The sequence below is a fragment of the Rousettus aegyptiacus genome, unplaced genomic scaffold, assembly GCF_014176215.1.
Source record: "Rousettus aegyptiacus isolate mRouAeg1 unplaced genomic scaffold, mRouAeg1.p scaffold_m13_p_14, whole genome shotgun sequence".
NCBI classification, from domain to species: domain Eukaryota; kingdom Metazoa; phylum Chordata; class Mammalia; order Chiroptera; family Pteropodidae; genus Rousettus; species Rousettus aegyptiacus.
In genome coordinates, this window is record NW_023416289.1 from 45,118,005 (window position 1) to 45,140,362 (window position 22,358).

The 22,358-nt window shown below is 51.6% G+C and overlaps 1 protein-coding gene and 2 pseudogenes across 4 annotated transcripts; 2 read left to right on the forward strand and 1 right to left on the reverse strand.

Annotated features, from left to right (window-relative positions):
* Positions 1 to 8: 8 nt before the first annotated feature.
* On the forward strand, positions 9 to 17,394 carry ZSWIM9 (zinc finger SWIM-type containing 9). 4 transcript variants are annotated; one of them, XM_016155428.2, is made up of 4 exons: positions 9 to 181; positions 1,205 to 1,489; positions 5,873 to 6,185; positions 13,766 to 17,394. In XM_016155428.2, the coding sequence occupies exons 2-4, from the start codon at positions 1,215 to 1,217 to the stop codon at positions 15,872 to 15,874; spliced, it is 2,697 nt and encodes an 898-aa protein (XP_016010914.2). In that variant the 5' UTR covers positions 9 to 181; positions 1,205 to 1,214; the 3' UTR covers positions 15,875 to 17,394. The 4 variants fall into 4 exon arrangements, with proteins under 4 accessions (XP_016010914.2, XP_036087641.1, XP_016010913.2 ...); XM_036231748.1 differs by lacking the exon at positions 9 to 181 and adding an exon at positions 262 to 663; XM_016155427.2 differs by lacking the exon at positions 9 to 181 and adding an exon at positions 262 to 482.
* LOC118611565 lies at positions 6,787 to 6,905 on the forward strand (annotated as a pseudogene).
* Positions 17,395 to 20,659: 3,265 nt separating the features above from the next.
* LOC118611731 lies at positions 20,660 to 20,778 on the reverse strand (annotated as a pseudogene).
* Positions 20,779 to 22,358: the final 1,580 nt, after the last annotated feature.

Below are 22,358 nucleotides of genomic sequence, written 5' to 3' on the forward strand. Positions count from 1 at the left end.
CGGCCGGGGCGGGCGGCTGTGGCTGCAGGTCCCTGGTGCGGCTGGCGGGGAAAGGGAGTCGGGGGAAAGCCGCCGCGCGAGGCACGGCGGGAAGAGAGGCGGAGGCTGCGCGCGGCATCCCGGGAGCGAGGGCCTCGGCGCGGGGCATCGTGGGAGGGGGACGCCGCTCCGGGGCGGGCAGGTGAGCGGGGAGGGGCGGGAAGGGCGCACCTCTGGGGGAGGGGAGAGGCACAGCTGGGTGCGACAGCGGGGCGGAAGGGGCCGCTACGGGAAGAGCTGGCAGGGGTTGGGGGGGCGGGAGCGGGCTGGGACGGGCTGCACCAGGGGAGAGACGCAGCTGGACGCGGGCCAGCATCTGGGGTGATGGAGCCCATCTGAAGACCAGGGGCCAAGTCTGGAACGAGGATGCACCTCCAATAGCTGTAGACGGGAGGAGAGGACCGTAGACGACTATTGGTGACACTTCTGAGAACTGGCCACAAGTGAATAGGGCACACACCTGTAGGGGAAAAGTACATGTTGGATGTAGGAAGGGCGTCTAGCTATGGAAGGATTTCTGGGAAGCAGAGGCCACAGCTGGATGTGGCGACCTATAGAGGCCACTGCTGGGGGAAGTGTAACAGCTGCATATCGGAGACACATCTGGAGAGAAGGGAGCCACAGGTGCACGAAGAATATGACTGGTGATGAGGGGTCTGTGGCCGGATATAGGACCACATGTGGAGATGGAACATCTTTAGAGACAGGCATCACTGCATGTGGATTACTGCAAGTGTAGACACATGGAGGGGGAGTTCATATGACTGGGGCACTAGAGGTCACTGCCAATGTAGGAGACACTTCTGGAGAGGGAGGAGGTCTTGGCTAGAAGTTGAGAGCACATCTGAAGAGGTGTCCACAACTGAGCTTAAGAGTCATATTTTTTGGAGAGGGACCCCCAACCGTACCTAGGAAGTCATACGTATGGAAGAAGAAACCAGAATTGGAATTAAGGATCAGAATGACAAGCTCCAACTGTCCCTGGACTAATACAAGGGGTGGGAGGAGATGGAGGGTCATAGCTAGAGAGAACGGGGGTGCATCCCACTTCGGGCCCTGCCTGAATAGAGGCACCAACCCCAAAGAGGCAGGCGGGACATAGAGGGAGTGGGATACTTAAGGTGGGTATGGGTCTGATATCCTCGTGTTCCCGCCTTTCACTCAGGCACCCCAGGATGGAGCCCCCACCTGGCATGGCGGCGGGGCAGGAGGAGCAGGCAGAGCAGGAGCTGCTGGAGCGGGCCTTCTTCTCGTGGGCTGAGTTCAGCCGCTTCTTCGACGCGTGGTGCCAGCAGCGGCTGGCGCTCTTCTTTGTCCAGAGCTCCATGCACCTGACGCGCTGCCACTGGGCTAGGTTGCCCCCGCTCTACACACTCATCGATGTGCTCAAGTACAGCTACGTGCGGCTTGTATGCAAGGATGTGCGTGCTCCCAGCCGGCCTGCCATGGGGTGAGTGAGCTGGAGGGAGAGGGAGGCAAGGCGGAAGGATACGCGCCCCCTCCCCCCCCTCGCCCCCGCCCGAGAGAGAGATGCTGACCAAAATGGCTAAATATCCCTTCCGGAGAGCGGTAGACGGAGCTGGAGGGACAAAGGCACATGCACTGAGGGACCCAGTGGGCTCCCCTTACCGACTTTATAATAGAGACCCATAGAGGGGAGGAGAGTAAGATAGATGTACACACCTAAGAGACAAAGGAAGAAAAAGGAAGACACAGAAGATTCCAGAAACACGGAGACATTGGGCCAGAGACATCAGACAGCCAAAAAAAACGTACAAAGAGATCAGAGACAGAGCTACAGAAAAGGTCCATCCATTCAGTAAATACAGGACCAAGTTCCATGCTGGGGACCAAGAATAGTCACTGGGGGAGGCGGGGCAGGTGTTTGAGCAAGACAGACAGATTCCCTGCCCTTCTGGAACTTTCAGACTGAGCAGGAAGATTGATGGTAAGCACACTCACATAATGCTACAACAGGCGCAAGTGAAAAATCCAAAAGTGAGCTAAGAAACACGCACAAGTGGCCAAGGGTGTTTTAATTGACCTTGATTTTAAACTAGGAACATTCCTCACAGAATGTTGGGGTTCTTGCTTCCCTTGAAACATGGGAAGAAGCTGAGCCCACATTCCTGTGTGGCAGATGGCCATCCCAGTTAGACCCGGTGTTGGCACTCAGGCTTGCCCTGGCCCCCACCGCCATTGGCCACTTCAGCTTTGCACTGCCACTTCCTTGTTTTGCCTGCCTATCTGGCCCCCATAGGTGTGTGAGTTTGCAACCCTGGGTTAGGGAGCCGTAGACAAGAGTAGAGTGTCTGGGGACACAGGCTCTGCCTTCAGGATGCTGGAGACTTCACATCCCCAAGCCTCGGTTTTCTTGTCTCTGAAATGGGATTGTCACAGTACCCGCCTCCAGGGGCTGCTGGGAGGTGACCATGAGACCTGGTGCAGGAGGGCGCTTACCCAGTGCCTGGAACGTGGGGCAGCCGGGTAAATGACCGCTGTTCCAGGGGTCAAGAGCACAGACTCCTGGCTGCAGACCACCACTCTGCTGCTGATTAGCAGATGACGTTGAGCTAGTGACTTCACCTTTTCTGGGCCTCAGTTTCCCCATTTGGAAAATTGGAGATGAGAACCGATCTCGCAGGTTTTGTGAGGTTTAAAGGAGCTGAGGGGGCTCTCGTAACAGCGATGCTCACCCATAGTTATCTAAACGTTAACTGTGAGATTACTGTTCTTGGTGATTTATTCAAATAAATTTTAGAAACAGAGACTCGGTGACCTGGAAGCAGAACAGCATCAAACACACCTCACCACACAGAAATCTAGAGTGTTAGAGCTTGCAAGAAGCTGGGGCCCAAGCTGGAATCTCTCGTTAACGGACTCCAATTCAAAGTAACACTGAGCACCTACTGTGTGCACGCCCTTTGCTGGGCATTCGGAACCCAGAGCTGATCTTTGCCCTAGAGAAGCTCAGAACCTAGTGGAAGAGACAAAGGCTCCCACCCACCCGCCCCCCAAAAAAAAGAGAGGTGGAGGGAGAAACAATGGCCCACAGTGGTGAGAGAGAGGTTGAAGGGGGCGATGGAAGAGATAAAAGGGAGTGGTCAGTTCCACCTGAGAGCTTACAGGGCAGTTCTGGAAGGCTTCCTGGAAGAGGTGACCAGTAAGAAGGATCTCATAGGGTTTTATTTGTTTACATATTTATGTACATACAGTATTAGACTTAAATATGTGGCACTTGCCCAGTGAAGGTGCTGTCTTAAGTGCTCTGCAAATATCAGAGCAAGCTGGGATGGGGGATGGGGCTGAGAAGTGACAGGCTGTGGAGGGGGGTTGGCCTGGTGACTGGGTGGACATTGGGACGGTCCCCAGATGGGAAGCCCGGGAACAAGAGTGGTTGCTGAGCCTCTTCAGGGATAACTTGGGGCTCTCGCTTGTGAGCCCCTTTATCTCCGCTAGCTGCCCAGGGCTTCTGCAGCGTCACAGCCAAGGGACAGCCCCGTGCCGAGGTCCAATGTGAGAGAGAGTTAGTGTGAGAGGTGTGGCTGGAATGGCAGCAAGGCCTAGGCCTGCCAGCACCGAGTCCAGGGCCTGGGGCTCTATCCTGGGAGCCCTGGAGAGTCCCAGGGGACTGTAAGCAAGGTCACTTCTGTGTCTAGGAAGATCCCATGGAGGGGATGGTCTGGAGGAGAGATATAGGAGTTCACGGAGAGAGCTAGGGCTGAGAGTCCAGGGAACACAGAAGGCTTTCTTCCCACGGTGACCTCCCCGCATCGCCATCCCCTACCTTCCTGTCCCCTGAGCTCAGCTTTTCCTCACACACACCAGCCTTTGCAAACACAAGAGATCTCGGCCAGAAAGACTGAGAAGAAACGGGCCAGTGGAATGGAAAACAAGCCACAGCAGAAGGTCCTTTCAGAAACAGCAGCCACTCGTCAGTCACTGTTTGCTGTGTACCAGCCCCTTTTCTAATCTCTTTGCATAATTTAATCCTTTTATTCAGATCGCTCAACAAGACTGTGCGGTCGGTGTTATTATTAGCCCCGATTTCCAGATGAGAACACTGAGGCACAGAGAGGTTAAAGGACTCTCTCAGGACAACACAGCTGCTGAGACCTGCACAGTGACCACAAAGCCCATGCTTTCAATAACCAGCCTCCCACCTCCCTCCGCATATCTCTCTCTCTCCCTCTCCGTCCCCTCACCTTCATTACAATCACGGATTGTCAGTACGAGAGTCGAATGTACTGAGTGAATGTACTTTAGATGCTGAGGTTTCAGTGGGTGAGCTCCCCGTCCAGTGGGGAGCATACGTTATAGATGGGCATCAATCAGACCATCGCCTCAGTGTGTAATGCAATCTGCCCTGGTCTGGGGAGGTGAAGGAGGGCCTCCTGGAGGAGGCTACAGTGACTGAATCGTGAAGCACGAGTAGGAGTTAACTAGGTAAAAAGAAGGGAGAAGGCTGTTTCCTGAAAACTCACAGTTAGGTTTGTGGCAGTGAGAATGGAAAAAAAAGTGGATGGAATGGAGAGTTTAGAAGGCAGGATGTGGTGACGTGGTTTTGATGGATTAGTGGTAGGTATGCCTAGGGCTTCATACGGTGGCATTCAGGTCTTCGCTCATCATACACTTACTAAGTTCCTCCCAGGGGTGGTTCTAGGTGTTGGGTAAACAGACAAAAAGCCCTGCTCATGTGGAGTTTATATTGAAAGGTGGATGGCTTTATTCCCGCAGCCGGGTGGAGAGAAATTGCAAAATGACATGTCGAGGCCACAGTAGATGATTACGTAAGATACTGGGACTCCAGAGGAGATGTGCTAGTCTCTGCCAAGGTGGGTGGCTTCACAGAAGAAAATTTTTAGAAAGTATAACACACATTCAGAAAAACGCACATATCGTACGTGTATAACTTGATGAGTCTTCCCAAAATAAAATGCACATGGAACCAGCACCCAGAGTAAGAGACAGAACATGTCCGGTGCCAAGATGCCCCTCAGGCCCCTCAAAGGGTTAGCCACTCAAGCCCATCACCAGCAGGGGTTAGCTTTACCCATTGGTGAACTTTCTATAAACAAGAATCGTGATGGTTTGTGAGATCCACCCACATTGCTGGGGATAGTAATGTTAGGTGCATTCTAATTGTTGATCGAATATGTCATGACTTCCTTTCCCACTCTGTTGTTATATGTTGGGTAGTTTCAGGTATTTGGCTATGAACATTGTAGTACAGTCTCTCAGAGTTTTCTACAAATGATGGTACCCATTTTACAGTCTCAACAGTGATAAACGAGAGTTCCAGTGGCTCTGTGTCCTCATCAACACTCGATGTTATCAGTCTCTTCTATTTGGCCATCCTGGTGGTGTGTCATGCATTTTCTTAAATTCGTATTGCTTTGATGACTAATGAGTTTGAGCGCCTTTTCGTGTATACCGTTTCATTGTAGGTGGGTGCCTACAATAAAACATTCATTCATCTTTGATAGGTACAGATGGGTACAGAATTATAGCCAACACAGAGGGGTCACTGTGTTCCAGAGACTGTTTTTAAGTGCTTGCCGTAGATCAACTCTTTTATTCCTCACAACAACCCTACGAGAAAGCTGTTGTGATTCTAACCCCTCCTCTTTTAACATACAAAGAAACTGAGGCACAGGGACCTGAAGTGACTTGGCCGAGGTCAGACAGTTGGCATATTCTTAGGGCCCTCTACCCTTCTCTATGCTTGAAACCATTCTTAATTTTTTAAAATAAGTTTTAAAGAGGAGAGGGAAGGAAGAAGCGGGCAGCAGGTGACGGCGGCCATGGTCGTTCCCCCCCCCCCCCCCCGCAGGCACCGTGAGGCCGGCTGCCCCGCCTTCATCATCGTCAAGCTGAGCCCGCTGCGGGACCGCCTCGTGGTGACGGAGTGCCAGCTGACACACTCGCACCCGGCCTGCCCGATCGAGTTCGCCTACTACTTCCGGCCGGGCCGTCTGCTGGCCAACACCTGCCTGCCGGTGCGCACCACCAACAAGGTGTCCAAGCAGTTCCTGGCGCCCGCCGACGTGCACCGCCTGCTCTCCTACTGCAAGGACCGCGACCGCGGTGTCATCGATGCCTTGCGCGCGCTGGAGGGGCTCTTCCGCACCGACCCTGAGGCCAAGGTGGGGTCTCAGAGGAAGCAGCCGGGGGCGGGCCACCCATCTACTCATTCGTTCATTCATTCATTCGTCCATCCTCCCACTCACGCCTTCATTCATTCCTGCGTGCATTCATGCAGTTAGTTCCCGTTAGGGCGCAGTAGACTGTGGCAGCCAAGATGCGCATGCTCCCCACCCCTAGAGGAGGCACCCTCCAGCTCAGCACTGCCCCAAGGGACCTTCTGCTGTGACAGAAGTGGTCTGTGCTGCCCGGGAGGGGGGCCCCAGCCACAGGTGGCTCTGGAGCACTTGAAATGTAGCCAGTGGGCTCGAAACACTGGATTTTTAATTTTATCTCATTGTAACTAACAGAAGTTTAAGTAGCTACTGATGGCTACAAGCCACAATGCAGAGGTGACTGCTAGAAGTAGCTTGACCTTGTGGTGGGAGAAAATGACAAGGGAAGGACACATCCACATGTGACATCATGTCACCAGGATTGAAAGTGACCGAAGACACTTTTTAAAAACAGCATTTTTGGACGTGGTTCCATAGTGTAGTGGTTAGCACGCCTGCTTTATACGCAGAAGGGCCTGAATTGACCCCCGTGGAGCCACAGTCTGTGGTCTACGGCCATGCTGCCCTGAACATGCCCAATCCCATCTGATCTCAGAAGCTAAGTAGGGTCAGGCCCGGTTAGTACTTGGATGGGAAACCAACTAGGAAGACCAGGTGCTGTAGGCACAAATAATAATAAAATTAAAAAAGATAAAAAACAGCATTTTTAGAGATGTTAAGGATAATAAGTGCGTACAAAGGATAATAAGTCTATAGTCCACACAAAGGTCCTTCAGAGGAAAAAGAGTGCCATGCCAGGCAGAGGGACCGGCCAGTGTGGAGGCTTAGCAGCTTGAGGGACCGCAGAAATGCTGCCCCTCAGGAGGGGTCTTCCTACCCCTCTGATCCAGCCCTAGGGCTGGGGCAGACCTGAAGGGAAACAAAGACGGAAGGAGGGAAGGGAAAAATCCAGTTTGTGTTTTCTATTCACGTATGGAAGAGGCCCCAGCTCAGGGTAAGTGAGGAGTGAGCCTGAGGCCGAGGCGAGAGGGCCTGAGGCCTGTCACGGGAATCAGACCCGTCACACAGGGATTTGCCCCAACCTAAGCAACACATCTGTCAGGAAGGGCCGTTAAAGCGTGTCACCACAAGTGACAAATAGGCCGGGTCGCTCTCTCACTTCCTTAGTCAAAGCAAGTCACGTGACCTGCAGACGTGCAGAGAGGTTAAGCCCTGCCTGGTGCAGGAACAGGAGAGCCATAGGTACTTGGCAGACAGCCAGCAACAGCCACAGGCATATAGAGGGTTGTTTTGCCAAGCCCTGAGCCCTGCCTGAATCTGAGGCCACATCTCCCCTGCTCCGAGTCACACAGGCCTCTCAGCTCATTCTCAGCCTTTTTCTCCCAAAGGGAACGTTCTCTGTGCCCAGAGTCTCTTTCTACATTAGACCAGCCAGTTTCAGGCAATACAGTAACAGTCAGAAACACAATTTTATTTATATCGCCATATGCCAAAAGCTTTGTGGACATTCGCTCTGTGCTGTTCACTGGCCGTGGAGCATCTTTTAAGTTGTGAGCAAGTTATTGAACTTCTCCAAGCCCAGAAAACAGGAGTGTTTTAGGTATTTAGCTGTTAGTCTTATCACTCGAGTTTTTCCTCAGGGCGATGTGGGGACCAGGACCGTGCTAATCACGAGCTCTGTGAGGATGTTGTAGCCATCACCTCCCAAAAGACACACGGACCACCAGAACTCAGTGAGTTATAGAAAACACACTCTTTATTCAGCCAGCTGGGTCTGCCAGGGTACACAGACCCCAAATTAAGCAGCCTCGAAGGGTAGAGGTAAAGGGGTTTTAAGCCCCAAATCCCATTCTTCATTCTGTCTAAACACAAAGGTCTGTTTTTCTTTTATTCACTGCCTGTCAACTCACAGGTCAGGTGCGTAAGCGGGGTTACAGAAGCAGAAAGCTTGTTTAGAATGTTATGTTCCTATAATCAAAGGCCTATGTTCCCATAGCGATAGTCAAACAGTAATTTCCAGTAAAAGTCATTTTTCAGCCACTACAAGGACACAGGAGATGGTGTGGGGAGGAGCATTAGCTGGCGTGGTCTCAGGTCTTCACACTTTTGGAGTCCACCATCTGCGATCAGTTAGCCTCAGTGTCACTGATCTGTGTGTCCGAGATGACACCCACACTTGTCTGGGTCCTCGGACATCCTTCCTGCCTGTTCCATCTCTGCACGCACACTGTAGTCCAGTTCGCTTCAAGCCGGCAGCCGCTGCATCCAGCCAAGCGATCATCTGTGAAGGTCACGGGCTGTGGTGGTCAGAACCACAGACCCTGGGCCCAGGCTGCCCGGGTTCGAAGCCCAGCACGGCTGCTCACGTGCTGTGGGACCCCAGGCAAACAGCTGAGCCTCGGCTCAGTAAGGACAGTGTGTGTCGTAGGGGGTTTTCTAAGGAAGGGAAGAGTTCGCGCCTTGGAACTGTGCCTGGCACAGAGAAACAGCTTCCTGTGTGGCGTCCGTTTTCCTCAGCACGTTACATACCTGAAATCGTTGTGTTTCTCTTCATCTTTGGTTTACGGGCTGTCCCTTCCCTCTCTGAGATGCCATAGCGACCCCTCAGTGCCTGAAGCAGCACTGGGCACGTCGTATTTGCTCAGTAAGTATTTTCTATATATAGTCATTCATTTATGTATCCTCCACCTTCATCAAATGTCACCACACCCCTAAAGTGTCACTCATGCATCTTCTCCCACTCCTTCCTTTTTTTTTTTTTAACCATTCTCAATGTCCTAGTCCTAGACCCCAGCCCTGCCACTCGTTAGCTCCGTGACCTTGAGCAGTCACTCCTCTGCCATAGGTTTCCTAAGGCCCCCCTCAAGTTCAGTGAGAACTCAGCAAAGCTGTTACACTCATGCTACAGTTTATCACAGTGAAAGGATGCAGATGACAGTCAGCCCAGGGAAGAAGCACATGGGACGGGATCTGGGCAAGACCAGGTGTGAGCTTTTCGGTCATCTTCCCAGTGGATTCCTATGGACACTGCCTCGTTCTCCCAGTGACAATGCATGACAATGTGCATTAAGTATCGCCAACCAGGGAGGCCCACCTGAGCCTCGGTGTCCAGGGTTTTTGTTTGGGTTCGGTCACATAGACATGACCGCCTGCATGTGTGGCTGACAGTCGCCAGCCTCTCCAGAGGTCAAGCTGATCCTGTGTGGCCCAGGAACCCCAGATAAAAGACAGGAGCTGAACTTTTCTCTGTAATGTGCAGTGTTTGGACAGCCTCGGCCTGCTGCATTAACCATTACTCTGTATCTGGAGTCTTTCTGCCTCAGTTTCCACGTCTGCAATATAAGGAACACAATGGTCCCCTCTAAGCAGTGACCCTCACTCAATCAGAGGGCCCCACACCAACCTCAGTCCCATTAGCCTGTCTCTTGAGCATGCCCTCCATGCTCAGGTAATAATAACAGCAGCAGATGCCCAATAAACACTGCCTCTTGCCAGGCGCTGTTCCACATGCTTCATGCAGACCAACCCGTTTGATCCTCATCGCAATTTTACCATGTTGATGCAGTTACGTGCCCCACCTTTGCAAACGGCAACAGCTGAGGCTCTGAGAAGTTCGGACACGTTCCCTAAGTCACACGGCTGGTGTGCAAATTCACACAACTAGCAGCTAGAAGAACCCGGATCTGGATCCCACGGTCTGCCTCCTGGGTCCAGGAACTTGACTACCCAGAGGCTTCAGGCCTCTCAGCTGAAATTCACACCGGTCGTGCTATTGCTCAAAGACACTCGGCCAGTCCAACAGGGCAGGACCGGGCGGGCCCGCCTCAGTCCCTTCCCTCTCCTCAAGGCCTAGCACTGAACTGGGCACCTGGTAGGTGCTTGGGAAATGCCATTTAATGAACAAATGGCCGTTCATGAAAAGCTAACCTGCCCTCTTTAGAAAGAAAACTCAACATCAGGAATCTGTTTTCCCCTTAAGGGAAGTCAGTTTCTAATTAGGCGAGAGCTCACCAGCCCTAGATAGGTTTTGAGGCAAATACATCCACTGTGTTTGCTTTCCTCCCATTCCTGACTCCCAAAGAGAAAAAGGAAAGGATCTAGAGGTTATTTTGCTGAGTGAAATAAGTCAGACAGAGAAAGATAAATGCCACATGACTTCACTTACATGTGGAATCTAAGAAAAAAAAAGGACAAACTAATCAAAAACAGACTCACGAATGTAGAGGACAATCTGGTGACAGCCAGAGGGGTGGGGATAGGGGCCAGGAGAAAGGGGTGAAGGGTTAAAGTGGTACAAATCAGCAGTTGGTAGAGGGTCACGGGGAAGGGAGCATGGCATAGGGAAGGCAGTCAGCAGTGATGTAATGGCTGGGTGGAGGGCCAGAGGAGAGAAGGAGCAATCAGGGGGATTGTTGTATGAACTACATAACCAGTGTACTGCACACTTGAAACTAGTAATGAAATTTTAAAAAGGGACTTCCTTCAGACTACAGAAATGTAAATCGTTTAACCTGTCATACGTGATTGACACATTACATTAGTTTCAGTTCTACAGCACAAGCCGACATCTGTGCGTATTTTAAAACGATCCCCACAGTAAGTCCAGTTAACATCTGACGACACCTGTCTTTCCGTCACTTCTAGACAGTGCCGTCAAGTAGAACGTTCTGAGGAGACGGAGATAAATGTTAGGTCTGCAACAGTCAGCAAAATAGCCACCAGCCTTGTGGGGCTCCAAGCACTTGAAATATGACTCATGTGACTGGGGGGTGGACGTTTTATAGATCTTTAAGTGTTTTAACCTAAACGTTAATAGCTGCGTGTGGCTAGTAGCTAACATGTTGGACCGAGGAGTTCTAGATTTAAACTTCTGCTGAGATAAGTTAAATCATAAAGCAATAAGTGCAAGAATGAATGCTGGTTGAAGAAATGACAATAGTGTTGTAACTAACTCAGTAGTAAGCTTACTCCGCTTTTTTTGTAAAATTTGTTGAATTCTGGTACTTTTTAAGCTGTTGAGTGACTTTAGCATTAGGATGGCAATTTCCTTGTTCTTTTAGGATTCTACGAGCGTTTTTTTTCTCGAGGTTCATTTTTTTGTTTTTGTTTTTCTTTCTTTCTTTGTTCGTTTTCCCCTTGAAAGCTGAGAACTGCCCAGTGCTCTCTAGCTGGTCTTGTAAGATGAGGTTGGATCATGGCAGAGTGGATTGAGGAGAGATCTATGCTTTAATCTGTGTATTCAAATCCTAGTTCTGAAGCTGTGGGTTGGTTCCAGCAGGGCCTGGCTAAAGGGGCCCTGACCATGACCAGTCTCCCTGCCCAACTGAGTGGCCTTTGCACACTGCTAATGAGGCCATGGTGGCTGGAGCAGCAAGAGGGACAGAGGAAGAGGGCCTAAAGCCTGCTCACCCACCCCTCAGCATGGTGTGAACCCTGCGTTGTGCTTGTGTAGTGGGGAGTGTGACAGGAAGTCCTGGGAACAATTTTCACAGGGGAATGGGTGATTCAGCTAGAGTTTTGGAAATACCCCTCTGGCACCCGTGTGGGGAGCAGACGAGGGGACTCGGGTGGGGCTGGGCAGCCTGGCAAGGGGGCAGCTACCATAATCCAGGCGAGAGGTGCCGGTGGTGGCCAGGGGATGGGGGAAGTGGTCACTTCCAAGATTTAAGGATGGGTTGCACGCAGAGGGTTGGGGAAGACGGGAGCCAGGAATCGGCCCTGAGTGTCGGGGCCTGGGCTGCGATGTGCACAGTGAGCCAGTGATGGACACAGGGTGACTGAGAAGGAGCGGGCTGCGGAGGTGAGAAGCAGGTGCCGCTTTGGGCGACCAGTCTCCAGGGATGCGTGAGCTGCCCAGGGACTGTGTTGCTTCAGAGACAGTTAGGTAGGTGGGTCTGGAACCTGGAGACACAGCACGGGAAGGTGTCGGCTGGTAGTGATGGCGGCCGTGTGGCAGGGTGAGATGGCCTCGGCAGAGCCTAGAGAGGGGAGGGGGCGGGGGCCGGTCGGGCCACGGCACTGCAGCAGTTGGAGGTGCAGCGGAGGAGGCAAACACAGGGGACTGCAGTAGAGGTGCCTAAGAGGAGGGGACACCGGGCTTCCCAGGGCGGCAGGAGCCAAGAGAGACCTGTGCTCCAGCAAGGGGGCAGTCACCACCCTGAACGCTGCCCAGAGCCCAAGACAGTGATAACAGCTGGTCTGATATGTGCCGGCCATCATTCCAAGTTTTAGGCACAAATGATCTCGTTTTAGCCTCACCACAACCCTGTTTAATAGGCATCGTTATCCCCATTTTGCAGACAGGGAAACTGAGGCCAAAATGCAGGAGAAGTCACTCACCTGAGGACTCACAGCTACTAAGAGACAAAGCCAGCATTCACAATCAGACTGTGTTCCCGGGCGTCACCACACGCTCGCACATTCACGTGCTCGTTCAGGGTGTGCTGAGCTAGTACCTGGGCCAGGTGCCATCCAAAGGATCAGAGGTGCAAATGTGAACTACGACGGGGCCTACATCTCGGGGAGGGCAAACGGGCGACAAGCAAATCACATCAAGAGATGACGCGCGTCATGGTAGTAAGTGCCATGGCTGAAGGGGCTGGAGAGAGCAGGGTGTCTGCTCAGAATGGTCAGAGCAGGCCTTCGTGAGGACACGGCCTGTGAGCGGAGATGATAGTCACAGTAATAAACGCTTTGGCAGTGATTATTGTTGAATAATAGTAATATAGTTTGCGCCAGGCAATAGTCTAAATGCTTTAATTGACTGTCACCATCATCATTTTACAGACGAGGTGGAGGTTAGGGAAGCTGTTGGGAGCCACACAGCTGAGGACTGTCAGCCCAGTCTGGCCCCAGAGGCTGCTGGATCTGAAGCTCCATGTGGGAGGGAATGTCTACTTCCTGAAAGGGGAAACTACGGAACGAGGAGGTTAAGGAGGAAACTGGGGCGCAGAGAGGTTAAGAAACCGGGTTAGAAAGTGTGGGGCCTGGACTCAGGCCTCAGCGACTTGGCTCCATGGTCACTGCGTTTCTTACTACACCAGTGGGTCTCCCTCTTGAGCCTGTGTGCGCATCTCCTGGAACGCCAGTCACTGCAGATTGCTGGGCCCCGCCCCCAGAGTTCCTGACCCAGCAGCGACTGGGCAGCCTGAGAATATCCTTTTCTGTCGAGGTCCTGGCAGGTGATGCTGATGCTCCCGGCCCAGGGCCCACATTTTGAGAACCACTGCCCTAGACTCCCTCTTGGCGCATGAAAGAATGAACACGTCGTCCCGAGTAGGGAAAAGGACTCAATCGGTCGAGTGTGCAGAAATGACACGGCTGTTGAGACGGTGGTGCGGGGATAGCAAACACGGGCGGTCGGCTCCGGGGGCCTGCACTGCCCTCCGTCGGTGACCAGAATAAATGCACGCCCGCTTGAATGGGGGGATTCCCATTTCCCCAGAGGGGGAAACCGAGGTTGGGGAGCTGGGACAGGGGAACGGCCCCGGCGTCCCTGACCTCCTTCTCCGCCCCTCTGCCCGCAGGTGAAGCTGGTGTTCATGGAGAACCAGGCGGTGGTGGAGACCGTGTTCTTCCTGACGTCGCGCACGCGGGCGCTGCTGCGGCGCTTCCCGCGCATGCTCCTGGTGGACCGGCTGCCGGGGCTGCAGGGGGCGCTGGACCTGCTGGCGGTGCTGTGCGTGGACGGCGCGGGCCGCGCGCGCCAGGCCGCTTGCTGCGTGGCGCGCCCGGGAACGCCGAGCCTGCTGCGCTTCGCGCTGGCCTCGCTGCTGCAGAGTGTGCCCGACGTGAAGGGCCGCGTGCGCTGCCTGACGGCGGGGCCCGAGGTGACAGCCCAGCTCCCCGCCGTGCGCCAACTGCTGCCTGGCGCGCGCGTGCAAATCTGCCGCGCGCAGGGCCTCGAGACGCTCTTCAGCAAGGCGCAGGAGCTGGGCGGCGCGGGCCGCGAAGACCCGGGCCTGTGGCCGCGCCTGTGTCGCCTGGCTGGTGCGTCGTCACCCGCTGCGTACGCCGAGGCACTGGCCGAGCTGCGCGCCCACGGCCCTGTCGCCTTCGTCGACTACTTCGAGCGCAACTGGGCTTCCCGCCGCGACATGTGGGTGCGCTTCCGCGCCTTCGAGGCGGCCCGCGACCTGGACGCATGCGCCCTGGTGCGCGGCCACCGCCGGCGCCTGCTGCGCCGCCTCAGCCCGTCGCACAGCATGGCACAGTGCCTTCGCGATTTGGTAGCCATGCAGTGGGCCGATGCGTCCGGAGAGGTAGCACCCGATGGCCCCGATGGTGGGGACCTTTTGTCAGGGGCTGAGTCCGGGAGGGAAGTCCAGGTGGAGAACGGGGACTGCGGAGGGGCCCCGAATGAAGGAAGCGTTTGGAGAGGCACCCAGTTGGAGAAAGAGTATGTCAGAGAACCGGAGGCCAGGAACCGGGGAGGGGCGCCATTAGAAACTGGGAACGGGAGAGGGCTGCAAATCCGATCCTGGAGAGCGGTCCAAGTGCAGAACCGCAAGGTGAGAGGGCTGGAGGGACATGGCTGGAGTGGGGCCCCCCCGGAGGACGAGCACCTCGAAGGGCCGGACATCAGAGACTGGAGGGGGGCCCTGCTGAAAGTGGAGAGAGGCTGGGGGCTGGAGGGTTACCTCTGGAGGATGGCCCAGATGGAGGATCGGAGGATGAGGGTTCTGGAGACCGCAGAGCGGAGGACCCAGGTCGGCTATGAGAGGCCCTGGAGCCTTGAGGGGAGCATCTGCAGCGGGGCCCAGCTGCACGATGAAAGGACCGGTGGGCTGAAAACCAGAGACCGGAAGGGGCCTCCCGTGGTAGCAGAGGAGGGAGGCGGGCTGGAAGTTAGGGATTGTAGGGGGCTCCATTTGGAGAAGGCCATGGAGTCGGTCTCTGAGAACGGAGACCAGAGGAGTCCCCAGTGGGGAGATGAGAGGCAGAGTGAGCCAGAAATTGGAGAAGGAGAACAACTAAGGTTTGGAGTCAAAAGAAGAAGGGACCTGGAAGATGTGGTTCTGGTCCGGCTTGGGGACACAAGGGGAACAGGCCTAGAGAATGGAGACGGAGCGGGAGCATGGCTTAGGGGCCCCAAGAGCAGAGGAGGGCGAGGGAGGGAGTGCGTAGACACAGGAGGGAGGTGTCTAGGTCTGGGGAATGGAGTCATGAGTGGCAGCCATGTGGGAACTGTGCTGGAGGATGACCCAGAATGGCCAGTGACAAGGAGAGTGTCCCTGGCCACAGGGGACAGCCTACAGGATGGAGGTGAAGCAGACGGCCCAAAGGAACCAAGGAGGCCTCGCTGCCCCTCGGGAGAGAAGGAGGTGGACTTGGAACCCCTGGCCAAGTTCCGAGCGGCCTGCGGGCCAGAGCTGGCTGGCCTGGTGGCGGAGGAGCTCGCTTTCGCCAGGCAGCACGGGACCCGAGGTTTCCACACGACCGGAGCCGGCTTCGCCCTGAAGGACGGCTCCTCGGACTTCTTCCTGGACGGAGCCCTGACGCGCTGCAGCTGCTCCATCCACGCCGCCCGCCATCTGCCCTGCCGCCACGTGTTCGCGGCGCGCCTGCTCACTGGGGCAGCCTTGTTCCACGCGGACCTGCTCCGGGACTGCTGGGGGAGCGCCCCAGAGTCCTGACCCTCCGGGCCCTGCCCACCGCCCTCCACTGCAAGGGCGGCAGGGTAACTGTGATCCCAAAGATAGAAAGGCAGAGGCCTAGGAGGCCACCTCTTAAGTCACCCCATCTGTGCTGTTTGCTTCTCTGGGTCTGAGAGAAGTTGACAGAGGTCTCAGGTCCTGGAGCCACAGGTGTGGAAGATGGTGGTGGCCAGGGTGGTTTCCGAGGGCTGCCTCAGAATATGAGGAAGATGTATAGACAGGGTCAGGCTGAGGCAGAAGGGAGAAGGGAGCAGAGGACACCAGGCCATGGGGAGAGTGCAGCAGGAACAGACTGGTCAGATCTAGGGAACGCAGAAGGGGAAAGGAAAAAGCAAGGAAGAAATAGGACAAATGAAGGAGAGGTGAGGAGGGGGGAGAGACAAGGAGGAGATAGAAAAAGAGGGGGTGCAAAAGTGGGGAAAGCGGAGGGAGACAGGAGAGGAGGGGGCGAGAGAAGGGAAGAAGACACAACAAAGGAAGATGTGAGCGATGGGGGGAGAAGAAAAGAGAGGAGAACGATTTCCATATTTTTCCAAGGGCTGGAGGTGTGATCCCCTTCACCTTCTGACTGGTCATCTCTGGAAGAGACAGAAGAGGGGGAGCCAGGAGTCTTGGAACGGGCTGGGGGCTCTCCAGCGGGGGAGGGGAGCCACCTGGACTATTCTGCTTCAAAACTGGAATAAAACGGTATCGTTTTGGTTCCCGTTCTGAGTTCTTGACTTCTGGGGAAGGGTCAGAGGACCAGACGTGGAAGGAGAATGAGATGGTCCTGCATTTCTTCTTTCTTTCAGCAAGGCCTCCAGGGCTCAGATGGAATGAAGGGGCCCGAAATGAATCCATCTCCACGGCAGCTCAGGCTTCATCCCCTATGATCCTTGAACCTCTACATGCCTCACGTGTCCAGCTCTGTCCCTACAGGCCTCTGCTCAAATGTCGCCTCCTAAGGCCCATCCCTGGACAGTCTATTTAAAGAGTATCCCCGTTCTCTTTGCAACACTTAACCACCACCTGAAACTATATCCCATAGTTAGCAAGTGGTTCAATTTAGAGTATGAAGCTACAGTCTCGGTTCAAATCCCAGCGCTGTTACTTGCTGTGTGACCTGAACGAGCATGTGTGCCACTGTCCTAACGTTCCAATTAACCAAAAGCATCTCAGTTACCTATTTACATACCGTTGTCTCCAATAATCTGTAGTCACCGTTTTTATCAAGTCCATCTGCCCCCACCACAATATAAACTCTTTTGTTTCTGATCGCCTCTCCATTACCGTGAACAGTGCCTGGTGCCAAGTAAGCGCTGAGTGAAAAAGATAAAAGAATAGAAACAGCAGGCTGGCTAGTAAAGCTAGTGCTTCGTTATGCGCCATCGTTGCTATGGTGACCATCGAATCAGCCTGAAGATTGCCAGATTCAGTAATCTTGTTCCTAACGTCATCCGGCTCACTCATTGGCCACCTGTATCTACGGCTATAGCAGCCAGAAAACTACAACTCCCAGCAGGCAGAGCGCCGCCCGCTCGCCCCTGCCAAGTCAGGCGCCTGCGCAGTAGGACCTGCTGTCCTGGTGCTCCACCTGAGCGCTTAGTGGGGGCATCAGGAATGAGAGACACTTTGCTCGCTGAGCGTTGTAGGGACCCCGCATCTCTCCCGGCTCTCCCGGACAGCGGGGTCTGGGTTCATGGGCTGCCATCTCGGAGTGAGGAGAGCAGAAGGGACCTCTTCAGTTTCCATGGTGACCGGCCGGGCCCCTTGCGCCGAAAGGATTGCCGCAGGCGGAGAAAGCCAAAGGAGGCGTTGCCATGGTAACTCTGGCGCCTAAGGGGGCGGGGGTAAGAGCAAGGGGTTTAGGGATCTCGTGGGAGGGATTGGAGTAACAGTCGGGAAAATGGGGTGCTCATGGAGGAATGGAAAATGTGATGAAGAAATTGGTCGGAGCTAAAGGGAGTTAGAATGATATCAGGGGAATAAGGATGCTTTGAAGAAGTGGAAGCGCTTTGATGAATTCGTACGTGATAAGGTGATTTGGAGAGGTCTTTGGAGAAATCGGTACTCTAGTAGGTAACAGAGATGCTTTGGGGGAAGTGGAAATGCAGTGGGGAACATTAGGATGTTAAACGCATGTATCGTTCAGAGTTATCAGTAGAGCTCCTACTTATGTGCCAGGCACGACTAGATCTGAGGTATATATACGGTGGTGAGCGGGACAGACCGTAATTCTAGGGGGGAGGGGGTTGGGATTTGACTATAGAGGAGTTAGGATATTAAGGATATTGTCCCCCATGAGGGAAACAGGCAATTGAGAAGAACTTGAGCTATAAGGAGAAGTCGGAGGTTTTACAAGGGAATTGGGGCGCGGCATTATGTAAGTTAACTAGGGCACTATTTTACAGGACCTACCCAGTGCCTCCGGCAAGTCCTGAGGATTCCTTGGTGAGCAAAGTCCACATCATGGGTGTGGTTGCCAGATTTAGGGGCAAAGCAACCAGTTCAATTAGAATTTCTCAATGCATTGTTTATCTGAAATTCCAATTTGATTAGGCATCCTGTATTTTTATCTGAGAACCCTAATTTGGCAGAATTGGGGTGTCGGCAAAGAATGGCTTGTTACAGAGGTCATGAGATGTTATAGAGTCATTGGGTTGTAGGAAGCAGAGCTGGGGATGATCCTGAAAAGTGGGAGTGTTGAGGCCATACTAATATCATCACTTTCTGCGTGCCTGGGGCTATTCTAAGTGCTTTTGTTTTGAAAAGCCTTTTATTCTGGAAAATTTCAAGCCTATAGGATAGTAGAGTAGAAAATATCATGAGCTACTTCACCACCTCTGCTTTATATGAGCACCATATTGAAGCGTCCCCACACCCCAATACTGTAGCGATTGCTGTTATCCCCCCACTTTACAGATGAGGACACCGAGACATACAGATTTTAAATAACTTGACCAAAATCACGCACCGGAAGTGGTGTGGCACAGACCCTGCAGTCAGGCCCTGGCGTCTGCCATGTAGCACGTGCACTGCCTTTTGGAAATTAAGAGTAGGGAGTAGGACCTAATGGGAGGGACAAGAGGGTCGTACAGGGTAAAAGGAAAGAGAGAATCGGGCCATTTGGGCGTTGTGCAGTCGTTACAGGTTTTTTATAAATGTGAGTGGAGCCTCCAAGGAACACTGGTTTGTTTGGGGAGAACTGGGAGAATTATAGGAAGAGTTCGGTGTTTTGAGGTGTCATGGAAAGTTTTCTAGGTGTGTTGTCCAATACAGTACCAGCTAGCCACATGTGGCTAAATTAAATACATTTAAAAATTCAGTTCCTCGGTTGCACTCACATCATTTCAGGCATTCAGTGGCCCCTCTGTGTTGGGTGATGGAGACCTAGAGCATTTCCATCAATGCAGGATATTTTGTCTGCCCATCACTCATGGAGAGGATGAACTGGGACGTCACAGGAAGCGTGGAATGTCCTGGTTCCTAACTGTCCCGCAGCATCTCATCACTTGCTCTCACCTGCAGTGGGCTCCACTCTGTTCCTCAAACAGGACCAGCTTGATCCAAGTCTCCCCAGAGCCCGTTCTATCTACCTGGAATGCCCGTCCAGCCCTTTGCACGTCCGGCTTAAATGTCGTGTCACCTCTAGGAAGAGGTTTCCCTCGACAGCTGTTTTCAGACTTTCCACCATCTCCTTTCCACCACCAGCCACGGTCCCGTCCTCCTGTGTAATTTCTTTCAGAAAACTGACCAGTATCTAAAATTATCTTGTTCCTTGATCATTTACCTTTCACTTCTTCCCCACTAGAGGGAGACCTTGCCCTGTTCACCGTGGAAAATCACAGTGCACAGAAGTGTGCTGGGCACTGAGGAGACACTGTGTAAATAACCCTGATTAAATGAATAGGGGCTGTTCAGAGTAAAAGCAGTGATATTACAGGGAAGGTGGGGGTGTTAAAGAGTCATAAGGGTGCTGGGGGACATCGAGGAAGCGATACCAGGAATTTGGGTGATAAAGGAGGAATTGGGGCACAAGGAGGTAAGGAGGGACATTAGAAAATAAATGAGGGATGGTATTTGCAGGATTATTAAACTCCCAGTGCCTCAGTTTCCTCTTCTATAAAATAATTGTATCGTCTCATAAATTTGAGAATTAACTGAGGTAACACATGGGTATGTTTAGAAGACTGCCTATCATCATGAAAATAATCTCTAAATTTAAAGCGGGATTTGGGGATACAGAGGGTCCCGCCTCCTTGCCCCAGACAGAGGTTTCAGGTTTCAGACATGCCCATTCAGAATTACTGGACTGATAGTGATGGCTTGAAACACACTCAGGAGGGAGGTAGCACAGGTGGAAAGCCTCCGGATAAGTCTGTATGTGAACATCATTGCCTTACAACATTGTCCAGAAAATGTCTGACTCCAAAGGATAACATGATATCTGGGATCAACTTGAACTTGATGGTCAAGACATTGACCAATGTCAGGTGTATGAAAATCAGATCTATGGGCTTCTCCAGGTGAGACCGAGCTAAGAAGGTGTACATATATAACATGAAGAGCAATGAATTCCCCATGATCCCAACACAATTTTGAGCGATGGAGAAAAACCCCAAAATGGCATCATTTGGAAACATTATCTTATTGATGTTTTAATTAGGTCAACCAGTTTTCAAACGAAACAAAACAGATCCTTCTGTGAAGTTATAAATAATAGAGCCTGCCTGTAGATAAATATAATGATTGACAGTCCAGTATGAGGAGAGAAGTTTTGTTTTCTGCCTATAGCACCTGGTCTCCCTTGGTGGTCTCCCATCCAAGTACTAACCAAGCCCAACCCTGCTTAGCTTCCAAGATCAGACAAGATCTGGCACGTTCAGGGTGGCATGGCCATACACAAGGAGAGTGTTTTAAATGTTCACCTCTCCCGTACTTCAGGCTAAGATGTGTCACTTCCAGAGTCTGGATTCCAGGAATTTTTGAGTACCTTAGAGTACAGAATTAGATGGATAAAGAAGGTAGAATTCAACTTTCTAAGTCAAATGGAAAAAAATAAAAAGAAATAAGTGACACCAGAAAAGGAACAGCAAATTAATCCTTTAAAAAATCAATGGAATTGATACAGGTAAAGCACAAATGAACGGGTAAAGCCCTGGTATGAAAAGGGAAAAGAAAATCAAAAGTCAGTTCCTTCAAAAGATAATTAAATTAACAAACTTATGTGACATGGCATCACCTCCCCCCCCCACACACACACACAAAGGGATGCACCAATAATGTCAGGATTAAAAAAAGTCAAAGGGATAAGAGTGGAGAAGTTATAAACATTAGAACATAACATGATACAATGGTTAAGTTTGCCAACACATATGGAAATTTAGGAGATATACAGGAAATTTTCTATAAGACTTGATTTGCCAAAAAAAAAAAAAAAAGCAATAATAGAAAGGCATAAATGTGCAAGGCTCCTCATGATGAAATTGAACACTGGGCAAAAATCGTTCCTTCAGGAAATTCAATGTATGCTTTAACGGTGACATACGGCAAACACACCAGATACAAATAATAGCTATGGATATTCCCCAGAGATAGAAAAAAGGAGACATTCCATTAATCACATTATGAAGTTAACTGCAGTAGCCGGACAAAACAAAGGTAGTAGGAAAAGGACAATTACAAGACTATTTCACGAACCCAATCAAAAAAAAATCTATACAAATATGGTAAAATTGTGTCCACTCTACGTAAAACGAATCAAGCATTTGAGCAGTTATCCCAAACATGGAAGGTGAGCTTAACGTTTGCAACGTCATCTGGGTGATTACCACACTGGCAGATTAAAGGAACGAAACTATATGATCACTTCAGTATGTGCATGAGATAAAATTCAGCATATATCTATGATACAACTTTTAGTTATGTAGCAGGAGAAAGGAGTAACTTCGCCCTGACTTAAACATCTATAATGACGTATTAAAGGTTATTTTGAAAGCTTCTTGGGATTGGCTGAATAAAAAAATCTGTTATCATCACTGTTATCCCTCAGGGTTTTGAATTTCCTGAGCTTTATAGTAAAAAATAGAAAATACAATTTGTAATACTGGGAAAGAAAGTAACACTATTTTTTATCATTGAAAATATATATAAATTTTAAGGGGAAACAAAAAGAATCATTAGTTAAATTATTAGAATTCTTAATAGCAATTTTTAAGGTTAATGGCAGCAAAGTCAATATAAAGATCATTCATAAAAATAGGTTGAACCTAGGAATATGATAAAATCATGTAAAACCTATAAGAGGAAACAATGTATAAGTTAGGCTTAATGTGATTAACACGTTTTTAAATGAAAAAGAATGTATGATAATTTGAGATAAAGGGAATTATCCATAAAAAAATAGAATAATGTTGGGATAAACAAAAGCAAGGATAACAGATCAGAAAAGGGGGTGCCGAAATGAAACGAGGCAAATTATATC

Coding starts and splice junctions, on each gene's coding strand:
- ZSWIM9 (XM_036231748.1), top strand. CDS start 545: ATGGAAGGATTTCTGGGAAGCAGAGGCCACAGCTGGATGTGGCGACCT. Junction 664..1,204: donor TGGAGAGAAGGGAGCCACAG/GTGCACGAAGAA, acceptor CCTTTCACTCAG/GCACCCCAGGATGGAGCCCC. Junction 1,490..5,872: donor CCCAGCCGGCCTGCCATGGG/GTGAGTGAGCTG, acceptor CCCCCCCCGCAG/GCACCGTGAGGCCGGCTGCC.